The 27,728-nt window shown below is 35.2% G+C and overlaps 1 protein-coding gene across 15 annotated transcripts in view; it reads left to right on the top strand.

Moving 5' to 3' along the window:
• LRRC7 (leucine rich repeat containing 7) overlaps window positions 1-27,728 on the top strand; it is a 499,495-nt gene that overhangs the window by 116,650 nt on the left and 355,117 nt on the right. The window contains exons 2-3 of one of the 15 annotated variants that reach the window (XM_055084525.1): window positions 10,330-10,423; window positions 23,102-23,176. The exons of 13 other annotated variants lie outside the window; for them this stretch is intronic. In XM_055084525.1, coding sequence (XP_054940500.1) covers window position 23,176 — 1 coding nt within the window. In that variant the 5' untranslated portion in view covers window positions 10,330-10,423; window positions 23,102-23,175. The remainder of the gene's footprint in view (window positions 1-10,329; window positions 10,424-23,101; window positions 23,177-27,728) is intronic. One more of the 15 variants, XM_028489266.2, reaches the window with a different exon arrangement.

The following is a 27,728-nucleotide window of genomic DNA, read 5'->3' as shown; positions in this document are numbered from 1 at the left end:
TCTTCCCAGACCGGGGCACGAACCCGTGTTCCCTGAATCGGCAGGCGGACTCTCAACCACCGCGCCACCAGGGAAGTCCTGCTATATTACTTTTATATTGCTATGTAATAAATTACCACAAACTTACTGGCTTAAAACAGTTTATCTCACAGTTTCTTTGGGTCAATAATCCAGGTAGGGCTTGTCTAGGTTCTCTGCCTCAGGGTCTCACCAGGCTGAAGTTTCATCATGAACTCAACTGGGGAAGAACCTACTTCCAAGCTTACTTAGGCTTGAATTCACTTTCTTGTGAATTCACTCTCTTGTGGTTCTATGACCAAGAGCCCCGCTTTTTGCTGACTTCCAGCTGAGGGCCACCTTTAGGGTCTAGAGATCTCCTGCAGTTCCTTGATATATGTACATTCTCGGTATGGCTGCTTACTTCATTATTTATACTAAAAAACTTATAAATAAATAAAAGTTGAACTAAAAAATATTCAAGTAACCCACAGGAAGGCAAGAGAAAAAAAATAGAGGAATTAGAAAGCAAGGGAACAAACAGAAAACAAATAATAAAATGGAGACATAAGCCTTAACAGATCAATAATTACATTAAGTGTAAATACCTCAATTAAAAGACAAAGCCTGTCAAATTGGTTAAAAAAACAAAACAAAACAAAAAGTTGCTATACAAAATGCCTTTTAAATGTAAAAATATGAAAAGGTTACATATAAAAGGATAGAAAAAATATTTAAATGAAAGCTTGAGTGACTATATTTATATCAGAAAAAAGTAAGTCCAGAGTAAAACATAATAAAGAAGATAATTTCATAATGATAAAGGGGTCAGTTCATCAAGAGGATATAACAGTCTTAAACAATCCTAAATGTTTATGACTTCAATTTATTTTTTACAAATTTATATTTTCTTAAACTTTGTTTCAATAGCTTTGCTATGTTGTCTTTTTTAAAATTTTTTCTCAGTCCAATTTAGTTTTCAATAGCTAAGTAATTCTTGGTAGCATAGTTGTGATTGTGGCCTGTTTAAAAGAAAAACAACAACACCACAATCGTTTTCATATAGAGAAATATCTATGAAGGTATAATTTTTCCTCAAAATTTCCCTGAGTCCGTACTGTGTGAACTAAAATTCCACAGAGCCTTTCTGTTCAGTTTCTGAATAATAAGAAAAATTAATTGAAGAGTTTTTCTTTCTTTATTTTACCATCATAAAATTTAAATTCCTAATAACATAATTCTATCCTTATAGCATTGATATTTTTCTTTTCCTTAATATAAACAATCTGTTTTATATTATCAGGAGATAACATTTTAAATTATTTTGTTTTCAAATAACTGAATGCTACCTTTCCAAATGTCAAAATTTTCTTGTATTAACCAGTTTGGTGAAAATCATGGTAATTAGTCAGGTTCCTGCCTTCATATTAGAAGTTACTCAACATGATTTAACCTTTCCCTGATGATTCAAGGACAGTTTTATAAATACCCATTACTGTCTAGAATTCCATCTGGGCATCCCTCCAAATCAAGTTGTCATCTTTCACTTCTGCTGTGATTGTTCTTTCTTTTTAGTTACCCATTCTTTTGGCATTCTGTTTCCCATTTTAGTTTTCTCCTTCAGAGAGCTGATGCACTATCCTTATTAAGAAGTTTTTATTAAATATGTGTCAATGAATCAAGGATTGAAAACCAGTCAAGCCTTGGATGATTTATGGTAAATATGAAAAAAGGAGTAGGGAACACTAAATGCAATGTAAGAAGTGGAGTGCGTTAATTTAAAAGATCCTAAGGCTACCCTTCTTCTCATGGACTTCATCTCAGTTTTGTGGTGAATCCCCAGATACTTGTATTCTTTACCAGGTTCCTATTTCAAACTATGTATTAATGACTCAAGTATGATGTTGATGACCGAGTGTTACTGTCATCTCACTCACTTGGTCTGGGGGCTTATGCAGTGGGTGTGGGGAAGGGCTCATATCTGCTAAGGAAATTTGAAGTAATCCTCAGGATGGTAGTACCATGCTATGTAGTTATAGACCTCACATATGTGCATAACAATGTCAGTATGCAGAAGAGTTACTGTCTTTTCTCGGGCTTCTCTTTATGCTAGGAAACCTCCTAGATGATCCTAGAAAATGTTCCCTATCATTTCACTAGCCTAAATTGGGATAAATTCCTATTCCTGTACCATTACTATACACCATAAGAATGCTACGCACTCATTGGCTTAAGCCTGTTATACTGGACCGATCAGGTTCGAGAACTGGTTTGGTATTAAAAGTAATCCTAGATAAGGTAAGGAAATGAACGTAAGATGATGTATTTGCTACTTGACCTAGCGTAATGGAACAGGTAAGGTTATTCAACACTATATCCTATACTATTGTTTGTATTGTATATTTGTCTGTATATACTTAACTATCCCAAAATATTTTAGGGATAGGAATGGGAACAAGGAACAGAAGAGGTGGTACTTGGGAGATCAGGAATCTGGGCACTGATATTAAAGTGACTTCCAGGCCTCTATTTATCATTCAGAGCCCTCTTTTCCTATCTAAGCCCTACAATTTGTGGGCAGTTATGTGTCCATTATCTTCAACTGCTCCTTTAACTTTCCTTAAAATACTGTTCCTTCTGGTTTGGAATGAGACCCATTTCCCCTACATCTCCCTTCCATTCTAGAGCCAGCCCTTCTTTCTTTCAAATTTGAACTATTATTAGTCATATTGTATAGATGAAGCTATAGGATCTCAGACATGTTAAATAATTTATGCAATGTCACACAGCTAGTAAGTGCCAAAGCTGGGACACAAACATTGTTTGACTCCAGAAGCTACCTTATTCCTACTGTTCCATGCTATATACCTACACTATAGTATTCTGTGTCCTCATTTTAGCTCTTGATTCATTTTCTGAATTTTTTTTTTTTTTTTTTTTTTTGTGGTATTCGGGCCTCTCACTGTTGTGGCCTCTCCCGTTGCGGAGCACAGGCTCCGGACGCGCAGGCTCAGCGGCCATGGCTCACGGGCCCAGCCGCTCCGCGGCATGTGGGATCTTCCCGGACCGGGGCACGAACCCGTGTCCCCTACATCGGCAGTCGGATTCTCAACCACTGCGCCACCAGGGAAGCCCCATTTTCTGAATTTTTAAACATAAACTATCATACAAAGAAATGTATATAATGTGTATATAGCTTAAAGAATAATAAATTAACAGTCATGTATCTAAAACATCAGGGTTGCTGAATTACACATTCCTACCCAGCTCTGCTTATCGTTTTAGTTAGCATATCCATTCTAGGAGACTAGTCTTTCCCACTCCTCATTTCTTAGGTCTTTCTTTAGGTGACCCTTTCTTAAGTCCTACAACAAAGCCAAAGGAATAATATACATGGTTTTAGTACAAGGGGGCTCAAGAGAAACAAGTGGTCAGTGATTTCTCATTAGCTAGAAAATCTTACTATCGTTTGACTTTATTAATATCTTAGATTGTGACTATACAGTGTCATAACAAAAAATAACGTTACATTTTTAACTTGAATTTTATCAGCACACCTGAATTATTACATGTTACTTACTAATAATTTTGGCATGAGGTAAAAATAAGATTAAAGGGAGGTTAGATTAAATTAGACTTACAGCCTGAACTTTCTTAGACCAATCAGAAAATTGAAATCAGGCTCATGCAAACTTTGTACAAAGTTGATGTATTTTAGACAGCTTTTCCATTCAAGATAATAATAGAAATTCAGGCAAAAATATGTCTTTAACTCTTCTCTGGAATATCTCCAGGTTTAAACCAGCTTCCTTAGCTATCTGCATCCATATTTCTCCCAAGATTCTATTTAGGATATAATTTTAGAAAAGATCCACTAGCACTAATTTTCCTAGCACCTCTGGCTTAGCAAACCATTCGCTTGGCTTAGGGCTTGACTCTTCACTGGACTTCTCTTTTTGTTTGTTTAAATTAATTACTTATTTATTTTTGGCTGCATTGTGTCTTCGTTGTTGGGTCTTCATTGCAATGCACGGGCTTCTCATTGCGGTGGCTTCTCTTGCTGCAGAGCTCAGGCTCTAGGCGCGTGGGCTTCAGTAGTTGTGGCACGTGGGCTCAGTAGTTGTGGCTTGCAGGCTCTAGAGTGCAGGCTCAGTAGTAGTGGCGTACGGGCTTTGTTGCTCTGTGACATATGGGATCTTCCCAGACCAGGGCTTGAACCCGTGTCCCCTGAATTGGCAGGCAGATTCTCAACCACTGTGCCACCAGGGAAGTCCCTGGACTTCTTTTAAAATGCAAATTCCTTTGAGGGTAATGCTAGTCAAATCTTAAGACTATCATAAAAGTGATTTTAGATCACTAATCTCAGTAATCGCAAGGAATCAAATCTCAAGAGATGTTTGAATGCCCAGGAAGAGAAAGGAAAGGTCAAAAAATGGTTATATAGGTGAGGAGTTTGAAAAACAAATTCACTTGCTACACATTTTTGCTAAGCATTGGTTCTCTTATCTGGTGAAAGAATTTTTCAAATAAAATTTCAGCCCTTTCTATATCCTTCCGTATATTTCAGTAGTTACCACTCTACTAATTTATTCCTTCTTTATGAAAAGTTCTCCTTCTCTCCTTGGCAGAGGACAGGACCTCCCTCCTATTAGTCCCTGAAACACTTTGCACAGATTATTAATGCAATATTTACAACACAGTATTTTATCCTTTGCTTGCATGTCTATTTTTTCCCTGTTGGGTTGTAAGTTGCTTAAGGGCAGGCAGATACATCTTATTCATTTGTCTACCACTAGCATTAAGCACAATATTTGATATATAAGTATCACTCTAATAGAAGCTTACCCAAAACAAATGAACTATAAAAGATACAACTTGATTTATGCCATGATACTTACTGGAGCTTAAAGGCATTCAATAAATAATTTCTGTATTCCAGACCAATTTTGGAACCAATTAAGATATTGACAAGATGTCAGGAAGTTAGAGATCAAGCATCAACTTTATTACTTTTAAAAGCTAGATTGGAGGACATAGCTGTGATGTTTGGCAACAATGGACTTCTTCATACTGTACTCAGATATATGCATACTTAACTGACGCAGCCACAGCAGTACAGAAAAGCCACAGGCCTCCTAATGTGGGGAATTCCTCCTATAAAATTTGTAGCAGTGAGAAACAGACCAGTGTACTGTGTCTTTCCTGAAGCAGCTTCACCCCAAAGAAAGATGGAGGAAAGTGTTGGGTTACGCATGTCAGGTTCTTCAAATAATTGGTAAATAATTGCATTTCCTAATAAGAGTTAGAAATGAGATAAGAGATCAATAGTGTTGGGGAAATCTCTCCACACAGAAAATAAGTGAGTGGATAAGAAGCATCTCCACTTGCAATGTTCCTTAGAATTTTTATCTCTTAAACTACTGAGCTTAAACATTAAGCCCTTAGAAAACTAGTGGGGAATTTATTAGGGCAGTCTCTGCCAGATATAAACTGCTATTCTTTCATGGACTCTTCTGGTATCATTAGGGGCAGAGCGGAGAAGCAGGGTAGATTTAACTCCAAGACCACTGTAAACCGAAGTCTTGACACTTCGTGTTCTACTTGTTATCCCAAATAATGTCCTGCATAGTTAGCAAGGCTTCTGCAATATGATTAAATTACATTCATTTATTCAACAAATATCTATTGTTTGAGTGCCTACCATGTGCCTCTCTCCCTGTTCTGGGTGTTTTTGATACATTGTGAGAAAAAATTTAAAACTCAAACCAAAAAAGGCAAACATTTCCAGTCTCAACAGTTATGCTCTTGTTGGGGAAAGCAGACATTAAACAAAATAAATGAGTTATAATTCATTAGAAGGCGATTCATCCTGTGGATAAAAGTGCAAAGTTATGGGGGTTTAGGATTAGAGAGAGATATGAGGGCAATTTCAAGTAGGGAGACTAGAATATGTAGAACTTTTACAAAAGATGGCATATGTATAAGGAGATGAAGGAGTTAGCCACACCAATTTACAAATTGTAAACTCTATGACTTCTGCATTTAACTTTAACTGGAAGAACTCTCCCATCCATAGGTTAATTTTGGCATGGTGCATAGGTGATATATGGGGGAATAGTTACCTATACATACTATCTCCTCTCTCAGAGAGAAGCTAATAAGACACTTTGCCTTTTTGCAAAGTTTAGAAACTTGCAATGCTGAATACCCTAGTTCAGCTTGTTTGCAGTGCCTTTTTCCCCAGGCAATATTTTCAAACCTTTGAAAATTATTGCCTCTTTGAGTGTCAGAGATGGGCTGAATGTGGGTCTGTCTAATAGCATGGTTTCTAAAAGTCGGGTGGACAAGTGTCTTTAGTCCTGGAACCCTAGTGCCCTTTGCCATATGTACTGCTATGGAATTGCTGAGGCCTATGTAGCGGCAGTCATTGTTATCTGTTTCATCTGGAGAATTAACCTCAGCATGTTCCTGGCCTAAAGCAGCTGTTGTTACTTCAGAAATGTGTGCCTCTAGGGACCTAATGAGGCTAAGCATCTTCTCTTTCAAGAAACTTGCTTTTTTCAACATTGGTCTATTCCAGGCAGGCCTTGAGTAGAATCTCTTTCTGTATATCTTTTTCACAGACGTGAAATAGGCCCATAGTGTTTCATCTCCCTCTATTGTTCTACTGATTTTAGGGTAATGTTGCCAGATAAAATACAAGACACCTGATTAACAGATAAGCAACAAATAATTTTTTACTGTAAGTACATCTCATACAAGATTTAGGGCACATTTAAAATGAAAATATTATTCATTCCTTATCTGAAACTCAGGTAAGGGTGTTTGTATTTGGATTCTACAGAAAAACAAAAACAATAGTATATATATATATGTGTGTGTGTGTGTGTGTGTTTGTGTGTATTTATATATTTTTAAGGAATTGGTTCACATGATTATTGTGGCTGGCAAGTCCAAAATCTTCAGGCTGAAGAGCCAGGAAGAAGCTGATACATCAATACAAATCCAAAGTCCATCTGCTAGCAGAATTCCTTCTTTCTCCAGGGAAGTCAGTCTTTTTCTATAAAGACCTTCAACTGATTGGATGAGGCCCACCCACTGTATGGAGGGCAATCTGTTTTACTCAAAATCTACTGATTTAAATGTCAATTTCATCCAAAAACATCCTCACAGAAGCATCCAGAATAATGTTTGACCACTTATCCAGGCATTGTGTCCCAATCAGTTTGACACATAAAACTAACCATTACAGTGTCTTATTTTTATTCATTAAATCTGGCAACTCTATTTCAGGGGGTCTGAACTGAGTTTCTAAGAGTTTATATTGTTCCTATAGGTGATCTATTTCTTTCTTTAATAGTGTAAAACTAGTACTATTTCCTAGTACTTTGTTTTTTAGGTTTTCACTGCTTTTGGACTCATATTTTTTGTAACATATTTTTCTAAACTTTGTCTCATGAGGTCTCTTATATGAGAAATATGAAATCAGTAAATTATGAGTCTTTCAATAGACTTCACTATTCAAACAAATCATATCGATCCCCACCTGTCTGGGTTGGATAATCCCACTGAGGAAGAAATTTCCCATGAAGTCAGGATCGAAATCCAGGCCTAGACCTGATCTCTTATTGTTCTGCCTGCCTTTTCCTGTAATATGTCTCCTTTAATATGCTTTGTCTTTGCTGGATCTTCCTTTAAAATGCTAACTTTATAAATTTCTGGAGGGTTTCCTTAGGGCAAGGCAATACCTGTACCCTCATCTATAATGATTTTATCACTTTGAAACTCCCCTAATAATGCTTTAAATATATTTTTTCCTATCCTTAAATTTGTCCAGGTTTTGTGATGCTTTGGTATCATGTCCCCATTCTTCAAGTTGTGGTTCCCAATTGCTGTCACTCTGGACTCTTTATCTACAGCTTTGAAAGGCCACATCCTCAGTAGTTTCCCAGACCCTGCCATCTCTTGGGGATTTGTTCCAGATCACTCTCTAAAATTCTGTCTCTCTGTTTTGGTTAGATTTCTTTAGGCTCCTGTTGTAATTGTTTGACTTGGTACAGCTGAAACATCTCTCGCTTTCCGACTTTCTTCTTTAAGATTCATCAGAGCTGAGTCTATCCATTTCCTTTTAATATTTGTTTCTCTTGGCCTGGAAGTTCCCATTTTCTATTTCATATCTGTCTAATATATCCTATAAAATCTCAATATTTCTCCTAAGGAAAGCTCTCTTTTCCTCCAATATAATTAGCCAGTTTTCCTTTATTTTGTTTCTATTCTTCTACTGCTTCTGTTCTGATAGTAAAACTGAAGCATGCTTCTTTTCATACCATTTCAATTCCTCCTGGATACCTTAACAAACTCAATTCTTAAAGACCAAGTGCTCCAAACAGACTTTATTATTTCTTTTTGTGACCTTTATGTATGCAATCGTTTCAGTGACATGTTTGTTATCTTTTTCAATTCCACCTAGGAGAGGGCAGATTCTCTTCATTAAAAGGGCTCCCTGTTACTTTTCATTTGTTTATTAATCAAATTCACTACTCTTCTGTGGGTACATCCACAATGAGAGTTCTCTAATTTATAAGGCCATGGACAGGGCTTATGTGAGTATCAAGCCCAAAGCTCAAGGTCAAACTACAGCAGCTTAAACACTGTGGCCAATGCCCACTAAGATCAGCAAGGCCAATACAGTGTTGATAAAACAGCCCTGTCTGTGCAAAAACAACCGCTTGCCTAGGAATAAAACTGCTGTGAACTGTAATAAACCCCCAATCAAATCTTGCATGGCCTACTTGCTAAAACTGAAAGCCCATAGCTCCATGTCCTGGCCCCATCAAAAACTTCTCCAGGTGCTATTTACCTCACCAAAATTCACTTTTTGCCTATTTGTTTTTATTACTGATAACACTGACGCTTGAGGATGTAGCTGAAGTGCCTGGCTACCGTGATCTTCCTAAGAATTAGCTCATGTAGCTTCATTCCACGGGGCCTAGTGCTGTACAGCTAGAAACTTGCAGGGTAAAACCAGATGTCCCAGGCTGCATCCAGAGGAGGGAGGGGAGGGGTTCTGAGTGCAGCATCTACTCTCAATTCTTCTTCAGAACTCACCAATTGCATAACTCCTTCAGCATCCCTGGAAAAGAGAAAATGGGTCAAGAGCCCAGGAAGGGGAGGGAAAATGCCTCCTTGTGGAATCCTGAGAAGCAGGCAACATGTCTGACCCCACCTGCAGCACACCTGTGGCACTCACAACCAGGAACCAGCTCTGGCAGAAGTCCTTACAGCTTTTGTCTGCCATGATGTGACTGCACATCAGTGTCTAGAACTCCTGTTGCAGAATGAAGACCAACCAAGAGAGCTTCCTTACCTCTAGGTGGAAAGGTTACTCATACCATGGAAATAGCTACTCCAGTGAAATTCCTTCACAAAGTCTCCTTCTCTTTCAATAATCTGATCCCTTTTAAATCATTGATCTGGCTGGGGTGGGGGTCCAAAACAGTAGAACCTGAACTTAGCTAGCATAGACCAGCTAGGAGTAGTTCAGAGCACAGATCCTGGAGCCAAGCCACTGGCATCTGAGTGACAACTTTACTACCTACCAGCTGTTGATGTAGGCAAGTTACTTAATCTCTCTGTGCCTCAGCTTATTCATTGAAAACAATAGGGAAGATTAAATTAGCTAATATATGTAAAGCTTTTAGAACAATTTCTGGCTCTATATAATTATTTGCTATTATTATTACTTTGTAAATTCCACATACATCAGTCTGGCTTTGGAATATCACCTCTATAGTATCTTGCTGCCTCTACTGAAGTCTATGTTTGAACAACCCATTATAATTGTGAGTCCATCTACTTCTTCTGCTGGCCTAGCAAAAAAACCAAATTAACCTGGCGCCTTCATGTCCATCCTTACAGTACTGGATGGGAAGCCAGAATAACCATGAGGCCACGAGCTATTTCCACCTCTGGTGAGGCTGGTTCCATTACTTCATAGAATAGCAATGCTAGCTCCTGAAAAAAATTATCTAGGAGCTGGGAGACACATTCAACTTCCTCATTCAAACCAAGGGGGAAGAGAGGAGCAAAAGAGGAAAAAAGGGACAGGAACCTAGAAAATTCTAGGGAACTCAGCAATAGAAGTTCATGGCTGTTCTCTCTCAAAGGGAAAAAAAACATAAAAAAATAATTAATGTGATTCAGTTCCAAAGATTCAAAATCACTACTTCTACATTTCAAGTTTTATTTCTCAGCAAAGAGAGAATTTCATCAGCCCAGTTTGAGTCACTTCTCTATGCCCAAGTCCAGGGTAATATTGTGTTTTGTATTAAGGCCATTCCCAGAAAGAAGGAATCCTTGTTGGCCTGACAACTTCCCTGGAGATGTCCACCTTAGTTTGGAGCCCATGACCCTTCTGTGCCCCACTGTGAGTACCTTTCTCTTGTTAACCTCTGGCAATCTTGACTTTGACCTGCTGCAGCTCTAGCTGCAAAACCACAGTGATTTGTTTTAAGCTCAAGTTATTTTTTTAGTTGTACCAGATAAAACTATACTTGCGGCTTTAAAATGATGGATGATACAGACCAAGCCTCAAGAAACTGTCTCTCTAAATTGTCAAATCATATGTTGCATATAAAGAAACTAAGTATATTAAAAGAACAACAACATATTATTTAGAAAGTCAATGCATTTCAAATGTTTCAGGCTTATTTGAATAAAGTTAGCATAAAATATCCCCCCAAACAGTAACACTATTAGTAGAATGTCATGTTTGGAATTTTGCTTCACTAGACTCAGCCCTGTGGAGACAGAGACTGGACCTCTGTTCTACCTGCATTGCTTATGCTGAGCCCAGTGCCAGGCACATGGAGATGCTTGGTAAATACTTGCTCAATGAATGAAATAATTAATGAATAGCAGAATACATCTTCATTTAAAAATACATACACGTCGATTTTTGTTGTTTAATTGCTCATATTAAATGAAACAAAAAGTCATTACATTGATAACGTAGTAAAGGTAGTGGTATATTTATGAATTCACATTCCTTGGAATTTACAGCTGGACTCAATATCAACTGTCGGAGAGGGGGACAGTTCCCCCTTGACCCCTTTTGAGTTCTTTTAGCTACACTAGTAATAAAATCGACACAAGACAGATTAACAGGAGAAAAAGAAACAAATTTTAATTCACCTGCATGGAAATATCATAGAAATAGGATCTAAGAAGTGGCCAAAGCAGGCAGCTTTTATACTTTTTAAATAAAGAAACAATATATTTGTGAGGAATTGACAGGACAAGGAAACTTAGGTTCTGGGGACTCAATTTGTGAAGAATCTAAAGAGAATTTGGGCTTGGATAGTAAATTAAAGTAACAAGGTTTGTTTATATAGGCTTCTCTGCCCCTAATTCCTTATCTCTGGAGATAAGGGGGTCCTTCTACCACTAGAGGTGGACTTTTCACATGGGAAGTTTGTTTTACTGCTTTCAGGGAGACAGAGGAGGCTCAAAGTGTCCCTCTTGTATTGGCCATTTCTTAAGTAACTTTAATTCAAAATAATCAATTTGTCATTAAGGCATATTTTGGGGTGGCCTGCCCTGGGCCCCAACACAACTAAAACTCTGATCCATGTGAGACTGTTCTATATACAGAATAAGTTAGTGTTCCTATGAAATAAAAGTCCTGAAAGCAATGAACGTATTCTAGCCCCTTTGGAAGATTCTCTGGTTTTATTAGTTTAAAGAAAACGTAACTATTTAATTGGAGCACGCTATTTTAGAAAGAGTTGGCTTAATTTATTTTCAAACTACTGCACAAAGGATATTTATACTCAATGATTTTTAAATGGTATCTCCAGTGTTGTATAGGCCAAAGAAAAGATTACATTTTACATGTTTGTTTGAATTGATGGTGTGTCCATATGGTTTAAGGGCAAGAAAGTCTTTGCATCAATACTTTCTACATTCTGTTTCTAATTAATTTACATTTTTTATAAAAAGTATTTGAAAACCAGGCATTGTTTTGTTTTATTTTGTGTGAATTTGAATCTCCTGTCATCAAGACCAAAGCTAAATACTTCCTCTTTAATTTTAAAAGCAAGCTACATATGACTTTTTGTGCCATTTGGTTGCATGCGTGAAGAGTGAATAATGTTACCTCTCTGCTCACAGGTCTTCATGCACCATGTTTAATCAAGAACGTATTTTCACTTGTAGCCTTTGACATGTCACATGCCTATCAGTTTACTGTCAGGCAAGATAGAGCACATCATAAAGTCCATCAGTTCTTATTGCTGTCTTTTAAAGTCAAGCACTACAGATGACAGAAGACATGACAGCTTTAGTGATCAGCATTTTTGCTGGCATCCTGTTATTAATAATACTTTGGCCAGACAGTATTACCAGGAATAATCCATGGTGGTAGAATCGTTCCTGCATCATCAACCACAAAATGATTTCTAAGCTTTTTCCGAGGCTTTTTTGTTTTTCAGATTTTTTCCCCTTTAGGCCAAACGCTTAACTAAACTTGTTATAAAATTAATTGGGAAGGGGAAAAAAGGGAAAAGAGACTATTAAAGGCTCACTCTTTAATTCTGGACTCAAAGGCTATATTTGCCAACTTTTAAGAGCCACGATGAATACTGCAGGTACAGTCAAGGCTGAGTGTGATTGAGAGGTGAACTTAAAAAATATAAAGGATGCAAAAATGAGTTTTGATTGAATAGATAATTATAGCACTTAGAAAGCATATTAATGAGATGGATATTTCTGATGATATATGAAATGTAAGCAGTATTCTAGGCATACTATAATATGTACTTAATAGCCATAATGACTTTTTGTGTTTAAAAAAAAATCAGAAACGATTTTTTGATGACAGTTAGAAAAGGGTGAGCAGTTTTACGACTAGCCATTATCCAGACAAGTTTTCCTCTCCTAGGATCAACTACAATGTTTATTACATAAACATAACTTATATTTCTGGTGCCATGCATTTTCCACACCATCTTTAAGAAAGTTCATGAGGTGGCCTGTTCATGAGCTCATTGGTGCATCTGCATAGGCTCCAGCCTTCAATTACTTAATGCTTTTCAATGCTTTTTCAATTACTTAATGTGATAACCTAAAAGAGTCTGAAAACACCAAAAGTTTTAGATGAATCTTACCTCCAATTTACAAACCACATTTCCCTTTTACCTTGTCCTGATTTACTTTATCTTGAAAAATCTCATGGAAATGAGCCTCTCTGTCATTATTTATGAAGATTATAAGTGGTTAAAAAATAGATTATTTACTTTCTCTAATAGTTTAATGCTTTAAGACAAAAACAAATCTTACTTCACTTTGCTTCATAAAGTTGGTGCTCAATTTTTCTATTTCAATGTCAATTCTAAATGTTTTCGATAAATTTTTCGGTAGGACTAAGCGAATTTAAAAGGAGGTTATATTTTAATCTTAAATTGCGCTGACTCTAGTTTATCCAAGGGTGGCATAACTTTAAAATCCTTTAAGATATACCACTAGTTACATATCTATATATCTACTCCAAGAATAAATTTAAATCTCTGATCTATAGGAATCCCAACAGATTATATAAATTGTTGCTTCAAATTCCCAAAATTGCACAGATACGTTTGAGTGTGTATGTACACATATATATCATGTATATAATGTGTAAGTTCATGAATATTAGCTTAATTTTGAGGCTTGCCCTTTAACTAACATAAAAATTCTTCATAGTAAAGGCTATTAACATAAAAGGATATATAGATAGATGGACAGATATTTCATGCATTTGACTTAATCACTATTCTTTACGTTATTGAAAGGTCTTCTGTTTCTTTTCTAAACTTGAAAAAGTTAGGATTTGGTCAGTTATTATTTACAGGTATTTTAGGTTGTATGTTATGTGAATCAACAAATTAAACACCTTTAAGAATTCTGCATCAGAATTAATGTGCTTCCTTGAAACAGATTAAGAACATGTATAGCCTCTACTTTTGCCCTGTTGCCTGTCTTCCAGGGAAGCAAACAGATACATTCTATGCTAAGTCACAGTAAATGTTAGTTTTGTAATAAGATCTTTTCTTTCTTTTCCTTTTTATGGTTCTAATTTTTTTTTTTTACTTAAAACTAGTTTGTATCTATCTTTTATTATAAGCCTCCTCAGATTCTTTTATGAAGGAGATAAAGAAAAGGAAATAAAAGGATAATAAATAAAATCCTTTTTTGTGCATTTTATTCATTAGTTCAGTGAGCACTTACCAAGAACTTACTATGTGCACATTTTTTTTTTTTTATTGGTCACTTGGGGTAGAATAAATCTCTTCTCTTCTTCAGGAATAATCCATCCAGTTGAGGAAGCAAAAAAATTTCAAAAGAAAAATCAACCAGAGAATAATTTTTTTCAATCTACAAATATCTATAATAGCTAAGACTTTATTTATACGTGATGATTTAGAAAGCTTTTATAAATGAACATGCATTAACATTTTAAATGCAAAAAAAGAGAATAAAGTACATTTTATGATGCATTTGAAAGCCGTTTTACAAATTGTAGAATTACAAAATCGTAGAATTACCATAATTTTGGTTTGGGTCAACTTTAATTTCTCTGAGTCTTCATTTCCTTATTTATAAAATGGGAAATACTTTACTACTTCATAGTGACTTTTGTTGCTGTGAGTTTTTAATGTTATAGGATGACTTTTGTGCACAGTAAAGATTATTTATTTAATAAATAAATTATTATTTATTTGCAATTTTTAATTTTCATTTTATAAAAGTTAAAGATTTTAACTTAAACCTAGTTTTTCAGTATTTTTTTGAGACTGAACATACAAATCTTATTCTATTTATAAATCAGGTAAGTTTTAACAATCGCTTTAAAACTTTTACTTAAAATTGTTAAATATTTTTTCTTCATAAATCTAATAAATTTTCTCTTCTTTATTATTTCAAACCCTGAGGTAACAAGTAAAACCTTCCCAAAGACTTAAACCACTCTTACAAATCTAATCAATTAATGTATAAACATAGTAAATTTCAAGTTTTTGTAAGCACTATAATACTATTATAAACCAACTAAATAAAATTCTCCTGCGTATTTGAACTAAATATCACAACTCAGTAAATAATTTATTTCTCATTTCATTTGGAATAATGTGCCCCTATGCCCTAACATGTCAAAGTTTTTTAAATATTATAAACATTTATAAATTTTTCTTGCATTAAACTTTTAAAGTTATGAATGGAAAGTGGTTTTCTTCAAGATCTCAATTTTTGATTTGTAAACTTTCCCAGAATTAGAAAGACACTTTAACCTATTATTCATATACAGCTTTTACCATTGTAATAATAAACAACCTTACAAGAACAAAGGTTTATTTTTCATTACCATTACATGTTGGCTGCATATTGACTGGGACTCTGCTCATCATCTCTTTGTTCCAAAGTCTAGAAAGAAAATGGAGCCCGTAGCTAAGATTTGCCACAAAGGACAGAGAACGCAGGCTGGTTTAAAGCTTCCCCTTGGCTGGTATTCCATTAGCCTAAGCAAGTCACGTGGCCTAGGCTAATATCACCGGGGCAGGGAGTACTATCCTCCCATGGAAGAAGCACCCATAAAGAGGAGCAGTATAGGGAAATGCCTCAAATAGTTTTGATCAATCAATACATCTACCATATCTTTCCTCCAAAAAAAATGGGGAAAAAAAAAGGTCATATTATTACCTAAGTGTTTCTTATGTGAATTTTCACCATGGTACTCAGGCTGTAACTCTCTTATTTTCAGGAATTTTGTTACTGCATGACTGAATGCTGAATTATTTCATGCTTTTGTCAGGCCCCACAGTCATGCTAATAACCTGGTCCTAAGGCTTAAATGAGATAATGTAAATGAAAGCATCTACACATCCTTAGCAAATATAAGTAGAAACACATTGTTTTCTTCCTCTCTTGTTTCCCACTTCATTTCTCCTGGTTCCATTTTACTTGTGGTAGAGTATTTTTTGTTCAGTCCCAAAGCCTAAAGCAAAATCACTTATCATGCATGGATAAAAGGAATTTTGCTGTCCTGTTATCAGTTTTTCTGAGTTCCAGTCATTTTGTCCTCAGAAACAGTCTTACATGCACCATCATTAACAACCACCCCTCTGACTGCTCTAGAAATTACATTTACATTCATTTAGCCTTTTCATTGGACTTTTTAGAAGCCGGATCACACTGTTTTCTCATATTACACTAATTTTTGACAAAAAGCAACCTGCAAGTCATTTTCTCATATGGTTTTAAACAACATTTCATTCATCCCATAGTGTATTTGTGCACTAATTTTTTTTAAGATGCACGACTAGTCTAACTAGCCAGATTATAGAAGGAACTGAAAGTCAAGCAGAGGAATTTAGATTTAATGATGTAAGAAATAGGAAATAATTGAGTTTTCTGAGACAGGAAATAGGAAAACAGCATGGTATCATTATCACAGTGTGGTAAAGAGTATGGGATTTTATGTCAGACCTTCCTGGATTGGAATTCTGTCACCACTAATATGGCCTTAGTAGTCCCATCCAGTAATGAAGATTACACTACCTAGCTTATAGGGCTGTCATTCAATACTTGATTCAACAAATACTGGGTTCCTACTTTGTACTAGGTGTTGTTGAACAAAATAAACTCAGTTCTTGACCTCATTATGTTCACAGTCTAGGAACAAATATAGAAAATATACAAGAAAAGAAGCAAATTAATAGTGATCAATTCTGATAAGGACTCAGAAGGAAAGGACAAGTGATAGAAAACTGGGGTATGTGTCTTTAAATTAAGTGATCAGTGTAAAACGTCTCTAAAATGGTGACCTTTATGAGGAATAAATGAAAAGAGGGTTCTGCTGTTGGGGGCCCTCCCATGTCCTCCTGACTATTAACACTCTACTATGTGCTCATGGCATCTAAGTGCAAGCACTGTCAAATTTTATTGAGACCCTTTTTTCAGCTTGTGTCCACTGCAGCCTGGAAGTACAGAGGGGTTAATGGCTCCAGGTGCAGCCTTCAGTCATTCGCAGATGAGAGTTGGAGAATACATAGCCCACGTTCCTCACCTTCTGATGGCTCACCCTGAGGTATATTCCCCATGTATGAGCGTTAGTTACCCAGAGTGGCAGTCGCTTCATTACACACCCATTACTGGCTTCCTTCCGTTCCCTGTTTCACTCCTTTTCTACTGGTGTTTTCTAAGACTGCTTCCCAAATAAAGTATTTATTCTCAAATCATTGTCTTAGGCAGAGTCTTCTGCCAGGGGTAACCAGTCTGAAAGAAATATCATCTCTAATCACCTAGGATAATGCCTAGAATAATGTATGCACCCAGTAAATGTTATTTCTCCTTTTCCTCACCCTTGTCCCCCTGGGTCAAACACATATGATGAAATGTTTTAGGAAGTTATCTCTAGACTATATTATAGTATTGGAGGTAGCTAAAGTTAGAGTCTGAGAGACCAGTGAGGAAGCAGTTTGTTCCTTTAGGGTGCCTGCTCCATATATCTCTCAGTTTCTTCCTAGGACCAGTGGGCTAGTCTGGACCTGTTCATTTCATAACCTTTACCCATGGCAGAGGTGGAACAGTATGAATAGAAACACACAAGGCCTTTTAAGGCCTAGACTCAGAACTGGTCCACTGTTACTTCCACCTATTCTGTTGGCCAAAGCAAGTCATAGAGCCGAACCCAACATCGGTGGTAGACTCTTCCCTTGGAAGTATGGGGAGTGGGAAGGGAATACTTCTGAACCATGATCCAATTTACTAAAAAAGATCTCCTTTGTTATTCCAGTTCAGAGTACTCATTTTATTCCCTTCCATGCAATTTTGGTTTTGGTGTTCAATTGTCTAATGTGTCTCCCCCATGAAACTTTGTAATAATCAAGAAAGAAAAAATAGTCTATACTGTGGTAACAAATTAAACCCCAAATATCAGCAGTTTAACACAATAAAAATTTATTTCTCCCTCATGTCACAGTTAAATGCAAATTGAGAGGCACTGCTCCCTTGTAGCTATGTCAACTGAGCCCACCCAGGGGAAGAGAGGACCAAAAGATCAAATGAGATTTTCTTTCCAGAGCCAGGCCAAGAAATGGCTTCTATTACTTTTACCCACCATTGGCCAAAACTCAATCATGTGGCCCCAATTCAGCTGTAGTGGGAGGTAAGGGGTAGAGAAATCCAGCCTTCTTGCTCTTCAGGAAAATAAAATGGTGTGATGAACATACAGCTTTGTTTCTACTAAGATTGTGAGGTCTTTGATGGCAAGATGTGTCTCTGGTACCATAAAGCCTGGCAAGTAGAAGCTCATCACTTGTTAAGTGAATGAATTATCAACTACAATAATGAACCAACTCTGAAGTCGAGCTTTTTCATTTATGAATGGAGAATAATAACACTTACCTAACAGATCCATTATAAAGATTAAAGAAATAATCTCTATGACAGGGAGTTGTTTTATGGAAAGATGCACTTTCTATGGGTCTTAGTTTATGACTTCACTGCTGTTTCAAAAATTCTTAAGGAATATTGTTATTGTGTATGGATTATTGTTTGTGATAAAATGAGGAAAAATTATTGATGTATGCAAATAGTATGTGGATAAATGAAGCAAGACTTTAAGTTTCATTTCTTAAGATAATAGTCGAGAGAATATATTCTAAAAAAGGTCAAGACAGGAGACTTAAAGCAGAAACAGGCAGGAAGAGTGGTGCCATCTAACGCAGAGTCTTTTGTAGAGCTGTAGGGTTTCCTTGCCAGCACTATCCAGGTCAAGCAGTTCTATACTTGTCTACTCCCCATCCCTGTAGAGTTGAAGGGATTTGGAGAGGGGAGTAAATGAAGAAGGAAAAAGGAAAGCCTTATAGTGATTCATGAGACTCTGCCATTTTTTTCTGTCTTTTTTACTGGCCTTAAGGTAAAACATACACATGGAAGAAACTAAAGGAATCTTGGTTTTGTTGACTGATGTTCAATTAAAATTTAATAAAATGTATAAAATGCTTGGGGCATCCTCGGCCCTGACTGATAACTGAGTCAGAAGCCTTCCATGAACCCCAAGATTGTGTGAGTGTCCCTTCTCCAGGCTTCCACAGTACAATGTGCACACTTCTGTCATATCACATCTCATTATATTTAAATCTGCTTTGGATCGTTGCCTCTCACCAATAAGCTCATCTAGGGGGTTTATTCATAATTTACACACAGACCTTAGTCTTATATTAATAATTTTGTTTTGCCCTCTAGTTTCTTTTTTCCTTTTTTTTTGATGTAGACCATTTTCTTAAAGTCTTTATTGAATTTGTTACAATATTGTTTCTGTTTTATCTTTTGGTTTTTTGGCCGTGAGGCATGTGGGATCTTAGCTCCCCTACCAGGGATGATCGAACCCACACCCCCTGCATTGGAGAGGGAATCTTATCCACTGGACTGCCAGGGAAGTTCCTGCCCTCTAGTTTCTGAAAGGGCTTGATATCTGGACTTCAAAGCTCTGCCTTTAAATTCAAGTGACTTACAGTGCTACTTACTGCCAAGACATCCTTCGCTTTACCCAAATCTCACAAATCTAAGGTTGAGTGTATAGTCTCATGCCCTGACTCTAATTCTCATAGGTTGAAACCTGCAAGATTTGACAACACATGAATTTTCTGAAGGTACTGGTGACCTTCAAAGTACAGTAGATTCTCACTTGTTAAGGATGGCTGTGCTGAAATTCCTCCCCAAATAATTAACAGATTATGACGATTTAAAATGTCTTTCAAGCTGGTAATTCAACATATTCTCTACCATAATTCTTGCTTGGGTTACTATTATCAAATTTCTTTGATATGCAGTGCCTATTCTTCATTAGCTCCAAGAACATTATTGCATTAAGTAGTCAGTGACTATTAGTAATCACATCACAAAACACTAAGAGAACATGAACCATGAGACAGAGTTAAAGTTCTTAGCCAATTCAATATCTATTTCAAAGCATCCTTGACATTTCAAACCCCCTGAATTTTTCATTTATGCAGTAGTCGTTGGAAACCTAAGTCCAAAACTTTAGTGTTATCAAGAGTACCCACTGGCACTCTGAATTTGAAAGGTTAATTTTAATGAACATACAAACCCTTGCATTAGGCAATCTCATTTAAATATAATTGAAATGTGAAGCTGGGAGTTGTAGTGCTTGGCATCCAAATCTGGCCTATTTACTGTTCAGTCATAGCCCAAGTGCCATACCAACACTTGTTAATTAAGTATTGCAGCGTCTATAATAAAGAGTAATAAACACTGGTTAGGAGCAAGGCCTTGTCCCCGGGAGACCATATTTTAAGTCAGAACTTATACCTTAAGGACTTTTCATGTGTACTTTCTACTTTTGAGTAGCAGGACAAAGAGGCAGCTCAAACAGGGGTTAAATGCTACTCGGGACATCAAAAAATATAGAAAGTGCGGGAAGGAAAGGGCTGTGTAATGAGGAGCACAGCTAGTGAGAATTAGCATCCACCTATTGCACACAGTGAATGTTTTTTTTTTTTTGTCTCATCATTTAAATACAATTAAGGCACTGAATGAGGTTATATTTCAAAATTTTTGACTAAAAACTGGAAGCCAGAAATACACAGAAAGAGTTTAGCCGAAAGCAAGGAGCCTTTCAAAAAGCTTTCAAACAATGCTTCCATATATAAACCCATTAAGTCTTTTAAAATGGACTTTAACCTGGAGGCTCAGGCACTTAGCCAGGCATACCCTGGACCAACCAGGACAGTGATAGCACTGAAAAAAAAAAAGAAAACTAGAAAATTTATTATTTTTTTTAAGATATTATTTTAAGTTATTTAATAAAAAGAAACCATCAAGACTGGTGTGCTGGTCTCTATTTTAACCAAAAGGTTCTTTTTCTTCCCCTTCAACATTGGCCTTAAAACTGTGATGTTACCTGTAACTAAGAATATTAGGTCTCTTGCAAAATTAAAATACTGTGTTTAAGAGTATGTATCTTCCTCATATGCTAATAAACTTCTCTGAAGAGTGTATATTTACACCAGCTGTGGCAGGGCCCAGTTCCATTGATTTGAAGAGAACAAAAGCGTCTATCCTTAAAATAACATAACTATATATTATACTACAATATTATAACTATAATAATAATATAATTGTTATTATAATAGTATATTGTACTACAGTACAGTATCATATAGTATAACAATATAGTAATAATAATAATTTATTGTTCTAATTCAGACATATATTTCTCTCATTATAGTGAATAGTGAATCTGCCTGAAAAGTGGAGAGGCAGTTTTTGTCTTCAACCAAGTAGCAACAAGATAACAGAAAACAAGAATATAATAATTTATTTTTAAGTATATATCACTTTCTTGGATATCAGAATAATATATTTTAGGCTTATAATTTTACTTGTTATAATAAAATAATAATAAATACCTTTCTCCTAAGGAGAGTGCTTAACTATTAAGAATTTATATAATTAAAAATCTTCATGGGACCCTTAAGGTTAATTATGATTGCCATTTTACAGGTAGAGAAGTTAAAATAGATGATTCCAGTTTTCTAATCTGTAGGCCTAGACTATTATAAATAGTATTTAATCAGACTATATATTTTTGTTTCTATAAAATTCAGGATAATATATTGCAGACTGTAAGCATTTCATAATGTAACACTGTAATGGTGGTGTGTAAATCACTTTTAATTTTCATATAAAAGTAAAAAGATAAAATTATTAACAATAATTATAACTATAAAATTTGTTAATTTCTATTTCATTTTAATAATACATTTGTAATCAGAAAATTACGTCAGCCTAAACACATGGTTTGCTAAATTTTATTTATGACTTTATTTTGTATTTTATACAAATAAAGAATTACATTAATTAAATAAACATAATCTCCAGCATTTTGACTGCTATTTATATATTTTCACTACAGTTACTGTTTTCCAGAATATCCTGTAGAGTCCTAATTTCAAGAAGAGACTTTTTTAGTATCTAAATCTTACTGTGTACAATTGACTTTATTAAGACTATCTTGAATATTTTCTTGGTTCTTTCACTCCCCTTTTTAAATTTTTGATTAGACAATTGCACTAAATAATAACAAGAAATCTTCCCTTTATGACTTTTGAAACACATCAGGCTCTGCCTGACTCTGTGCATGGACTAGATACTTCTCTGTTCTACAAATAAATGGAGGTTCCATACAGTCCTGACTCACACATTTAATAATTATACAGAGATTCTTGGGCTTTATAAACATAAAGGTTTTACATTAAATATTCAAATAAATAATTTCAAGCTATCAGTGTTTTCTTAATTTCCCCTATCATCCATGGGTTGTAAATGTATCAGAGTGAAAACTATAAAACTAAATAAATGTATATCTGCATTAATCTTGTGGAAGTCAAAAAAATAAATCTTGTGGAGGTCACTTTTCTAAAATACTTGATTATTACAAATGCATATGAGTATTTTAGGCTCAATTATTGTAATTATAATATATAGAACACATTAAGCTATGAATATATACACATATAATAAGCACTTTGCTTTAATGATTGCTGAGAATTACCAAATCAGGGTTTAAAGTTTAACAGTAAGATCTTAAAACTTTATTCATTCAGAATAACTAGAGTAAAAGGCAACTCTGACCTGTAAGAATCTAAATTATGAAATATTTTATAAGAAATTTTGTTTTTATAATTTTTAAAAACAAAGGAGATACATTGCACATTTATTTAGTTATTAGGTATAAAACAGGAAAGGAGGAAAATCACTATTGAAAGAATTTTCCTTGCAGCTATTGAAGTGTTACTTTAAGAAGGAATATTAGACAACAGTATCATCCTTTTGTTCCACACTGAATTTATATATTCACAGCTCAAATACCTAAAGTGATAGTGTTTGTAGAAATATGCTAATAAGATGTATAACCTGACGATTAGAAAAGCATCTGATTAAGCTCTTCACAACCCATTCTTGCTTTTTATGTTTATTTAGATGCACTTGTCAATTTATAAGAACAGTTAATTAAAATTTTTTACATTTTCTTTTTTTTTTAAAGGAGCCCGCTACATGAAAAAAATGCAAGTCAAAGTGGTCACAACCTAGAAGTCTGCAGAGACAGAATAACTAGCAAGTAGATACTATGTTATTTTACTATGCTTAAGTATATAGAATTAAATAGTATTCTGGGAATTTTCCTCTATAATGACCAAATAGTCTTATAATTTTAAATTTATACTTAGTATTATTTGTGTTAAGTATATTACATCACAAAAATAGCTAGGAAGAACAATGATAACTATGGATTTCAGGAAATTAATTTTCTGTCAATAATAATGAAATTATTTTGGACAGAAAGATGAATTTAAATGTTGTATTCTCTCTCAGGTCTTATTTTCAGAACCCTAATTCAACAATCTAAGAATAAGATCTCCCTTTGCCTTGTGACATATTTAACTGCTATATAAATATATTAATTCCTCTCCTAAACCATTAACAGAAATTATATTATAATCATGCTTTTAAGAACTAGAGCAAAATTACATTCACTTTTGAAGGTTACATTTCAAAATTTCAAGGTTATATCAAATAAAATCCAGGCACAAAGCAGGAGCTTTCCATTTATTAGTACTCACTGACATTTGCAAGAAATGAAATAGGAGGTTCAATAATAAAAACATGCAATGTTTGGATGAATGAATACAAAAAGGACTTAAAGAATGTGGAAAGGGTAAATAAGATTATTTCAACGGCAAGAAGAATCTTTGAAAATCTCACTGTTCCATATTAAAGTGGATGGAGTTGATTCTTTCTCCTCAAATGTATCTTGAAGGTTGTAATAGAATCAGAAAATGTTAAAGCTAAAAGGATTTTAAAAAGTATTTACATCAACTCTTTCATTGGTATGGATTAAGGAACTAAGTTTGCAAGTAGAAACTGATTTTATGTGTTAAAATTATACATATAGACACATAAATACCTTTATATGCACATATATACACAATATACATATATTTTAAGATAAAATGAATACAGTTATTAATTCAACAGGTATTTTCAATGGTAATGGTGATTAAAATATATTTGCAAAGATAAATATATATGAAATAATGTCAGTATCCACAATTAAAATATTTTAGAAATTGTCCATAAATATTTTTATGTTTAAAATCCTATAGTAGAAATTTTTATAATTATAAAAAATGTTTAAAATTGTGTTTTAACATTACACATTCCTAAATAATTATATAAACCAACAGAAGTTTTTTCCCTTTCAATCTTCTTTTAAGGCTTTATAAATGACAAGTCATGGATGATAAACACCTTACCTCTAAACTCTATCAAATATTTATACAATTTGAGCCACTCATTTTGAAAAGAAAAATGCTAAGCAATAACTCAATAGAGATGAAAAACCTCATTATAATGTAAATTATTAGTCCTTATGTATTTGGTTTATAAATTTGGACTTTTTATCTTGGATTGTCATACAGTGATACAAGGTTACACTATAAGGCACTGGAAAGGAAAGCACCTTCAAAATTCAATGACTTTTTAAAAATTGAAGTATAGTTGATTTACAGTGTTCTGTTAGATTCAGGTGTACAGCAAAGTGATTCAGTTATATATATATTTTTCAGATTCTTTTTTAAATAGTTCTGTTAGGCTATCTTGGTACTAAAGGAGAGAACGTTATGAAAATATGTTTAGAAATACATTTGTAATAGTCAGCATCAAATTTAGCTCAGAAAGAAATGAAGAGGACCATAACTTTGAAGGTATTGAAGAACTTACAAAGGAAAAAGACATCTGGTGGACTGCTGGGAGAGAGTCTGGACACAAAGAAATTGATGCTTGTGGTAACCCAGGTGGGAAATTTTAGGAGCCAAACTAAATGGTGGCAGTAGAGATAGAAGGATTTTGATTTGAAAGAAATATCTTCTTCACTGGTTTCTACAGGAACCTGGTTTGGATGAATAGTTATTCCGTTATTTGAGATCTGGAACATTAAAAGAAGAGCAGTTTACTTTTAGTAAAGGATGTTGAAACGGTAACTTTAGTTTTAATATGAAATTCATGTGCCTCTAGCACAGTAAAATGGGGATATCACAGGGTTGGTGGAAATGCAGAACTGGAGCTCTAGAACTAGATTACATTGGCTTTTATCTGAGTAGGGATAATGGTTGAAGCCAGGGAGAAATGGTTTAACCAGGGAGAAAACATACAGAGTGAAAAGGGAACATTACCCTAGAACAATTCCTGGGATCATCAATATTTAGTCATCAAAATTCTGTTTAGAGGAAGTGGAATTGGCAACAAAAACAGGGCAATAGTCACAAGTTAAGAGGAAAACTGGCTTTCAGTGTTTTTGTTTTGTTTTAAAAGAACCAAAGAAGCAGAGGGATCCAAAAAGGTTAACTGTGTTAAATGCTGCTGAAAAGCCTAGAAGGAGGATGACTGAGGGAGAAAGAGCTTTTGGATATCACAATTAGTCAGTCATTGGGAGCCCTAGTGGAGCTAATCCAACTTTGGAAGCCAGATGGATTTATGAATCCTCTTCAATACAGTGCCTTTATTCTCTACCTTATCTCCTTCCTATGTCAATCCCAATAATAGAATTATGTTTTTCAGATTTATCTTTGGGTAGTTTTATTTTCTTAATTCAGATTTACTTAATCTCAGAGTATAATTCAGTTAAAAACACCCTAAAACTTCCCATAATTTGAAGAACTAATTCAATTTAATATACTTTGGTTAAGGAAATCTTTATTGCTGGGTAATTCTATCAAATATAAATGGCCTATTATTATTTCATTTAATAACCTCATAAATGATTTTCCACAGTAGGCTGACAAATATTCTATTTGCTGGGTTGGGAAAAAGCCAGTCCTCCTGTGTCTCTCCTTTCACACTACTATCACACTCACAACACTTCTGACACCAGTGTATGGAGATTTTTTCCCACAACAAGCAATTTTCTGTGATACCAGCTGGGTGTCATAATTTAAGTCAATTATGACACTCTTTACCTGAAGATATTGTCAGATCCCACAGGTTAAGGGCTCAGTCCCAAAGACTGCCCCCCAACACACATACTTTAGATGACAATTGCAAGCAGTAGGTCCCTGGGTTATCCACAGCTTCTGTCTGACTAGGCTACAAATCGTAGTGTCCCAAGACTTTTGGCTTCCCTTTGGACTCTATTATTTGATAGAATAGCTTACAGAACTCAGGGAAACACTTAACATTTACCAGTTTATTAAAGGGTATGATGAAGGATACAGATGAACAACCAGGTGAAAAGATACATAGAGCAAGGTCTTGGGAGGTTCCGAGAGCAGGATCTTCTGTCCCCGTGGAGTTGGAGTGTGTCACCCTCCCAGTATGTGGATATATTCACCATCTGGAAGCACTCCAAACTCCACACTATTGGGATTTTATGGAAGCGTTCTCACGTAGGCATGATCAATTATTGACTCCATTTTCAGCCCCTCTCCCCTTTCTGGAGAATGGGAGATGAGCCTGAAAATTCCAAGCTTCTAATCATGGTCTTTCCGGGGACCAGCCCCAACCCAGGAGCCATCCAGGAGCCCACTCAAAGTTGCCTCATTAGAATAACAGGCACTCCTATCGCCCAGGAAACTCCAAGGGACTTAGGATCATGGTGTCAGGAGCCAGGGTCAAAGACCAAATATTAGAACAAGAGATGTACCTAGTGCTCTTATCACTTAGAAACTTATAAAGGGTTTCAGGAGCCCTGTGTCAAGGACTGGGGGCAGAGACCTATATATATATATATATATATATAATAATATATATTATTATATAATAATAATATATACTATTATTTCACAGAGTCATAAGTAATAATTTCAATTAGTACCTGGCACATAGTACTTAATTATAATTACTTATAAGTAGTTATTGAATGAACAAATGAATCAGTGCTTTTCTCCCTTTGGATTATTCCCACATTCTTTTTAAAGTATTACTATCCTCTTCTTGCAGAAAATACACTCAGAATTATTTTACTGTCTTCAAATCCTTAAATAAACAAATAAAACTAAGGGAAATGAGATTGTGTAACACTTTTGTGTTCTACCTGATTCTCCTCAGTGCTATTTTAATATTTTTTGCTCTGTTACTATAGGCTTAATTTTTATAGTTGTCATTAGGGCATAACAGCCATCAAATCTTTCTAAAGTTTTAATTGAGAAAACAGATTACTCTTAAATCTTTGTATTGTTTTATTTCTTTCTTTGTCCACAAGAAAAATAGCTTTATTGTTTTATGTCAGATTATATAAATAATCCATGCTCATTGTAAAAATTTCAAACAATACATGAAAGTATGATGAAGAAAGTAAAAATTACTTGAAAAGCCACCCAAGTGATATCAGCACAATTAACATTTTTATTCCTTATGGACTGACAACTTTATCATTATGATATGACTTTTTTGCCTTTAATGATGATTCTTGCTTTAAAAATCTACTCTTTTTGCTTTTAGTAACTGCCAGCTTTTTTTTTTTTTTTTTTTTTTCGGTACGCGGGCCTCTCCCTCTTGTGGCCTCTCCCTTTGCGGAGCACAAGCTCCGGACGCGCAGGCTCAGCGGGCTCCGCGGCATGTGGTATCTTCCCAGACCCGGGCACGAACCCGCGTTCCCTGCATCGGCAGGCGGACTC

The sequence above is a fragment of the Physeter macrocephalus genome, chromosome 4 (assembly GCF_002837175.3).
Source record: "Physeter macrocephalus isolate SW-GA chromosome 4, ASM283717v5, whole genome shotgun sequence".
Classification (NCBI taxonomy): domain Eukaryota; kingdom Metazoa; phylum Chordata; class Mammalia; order Artiodactyla; family Physeteridae; genus Physeter; species Physeter macrocephalus.
The sequence above is the reverse complement of the archived record's forward strand: the minus strand, read 5'-3'. Positions and strand labels throughout refer to the sequence as shown.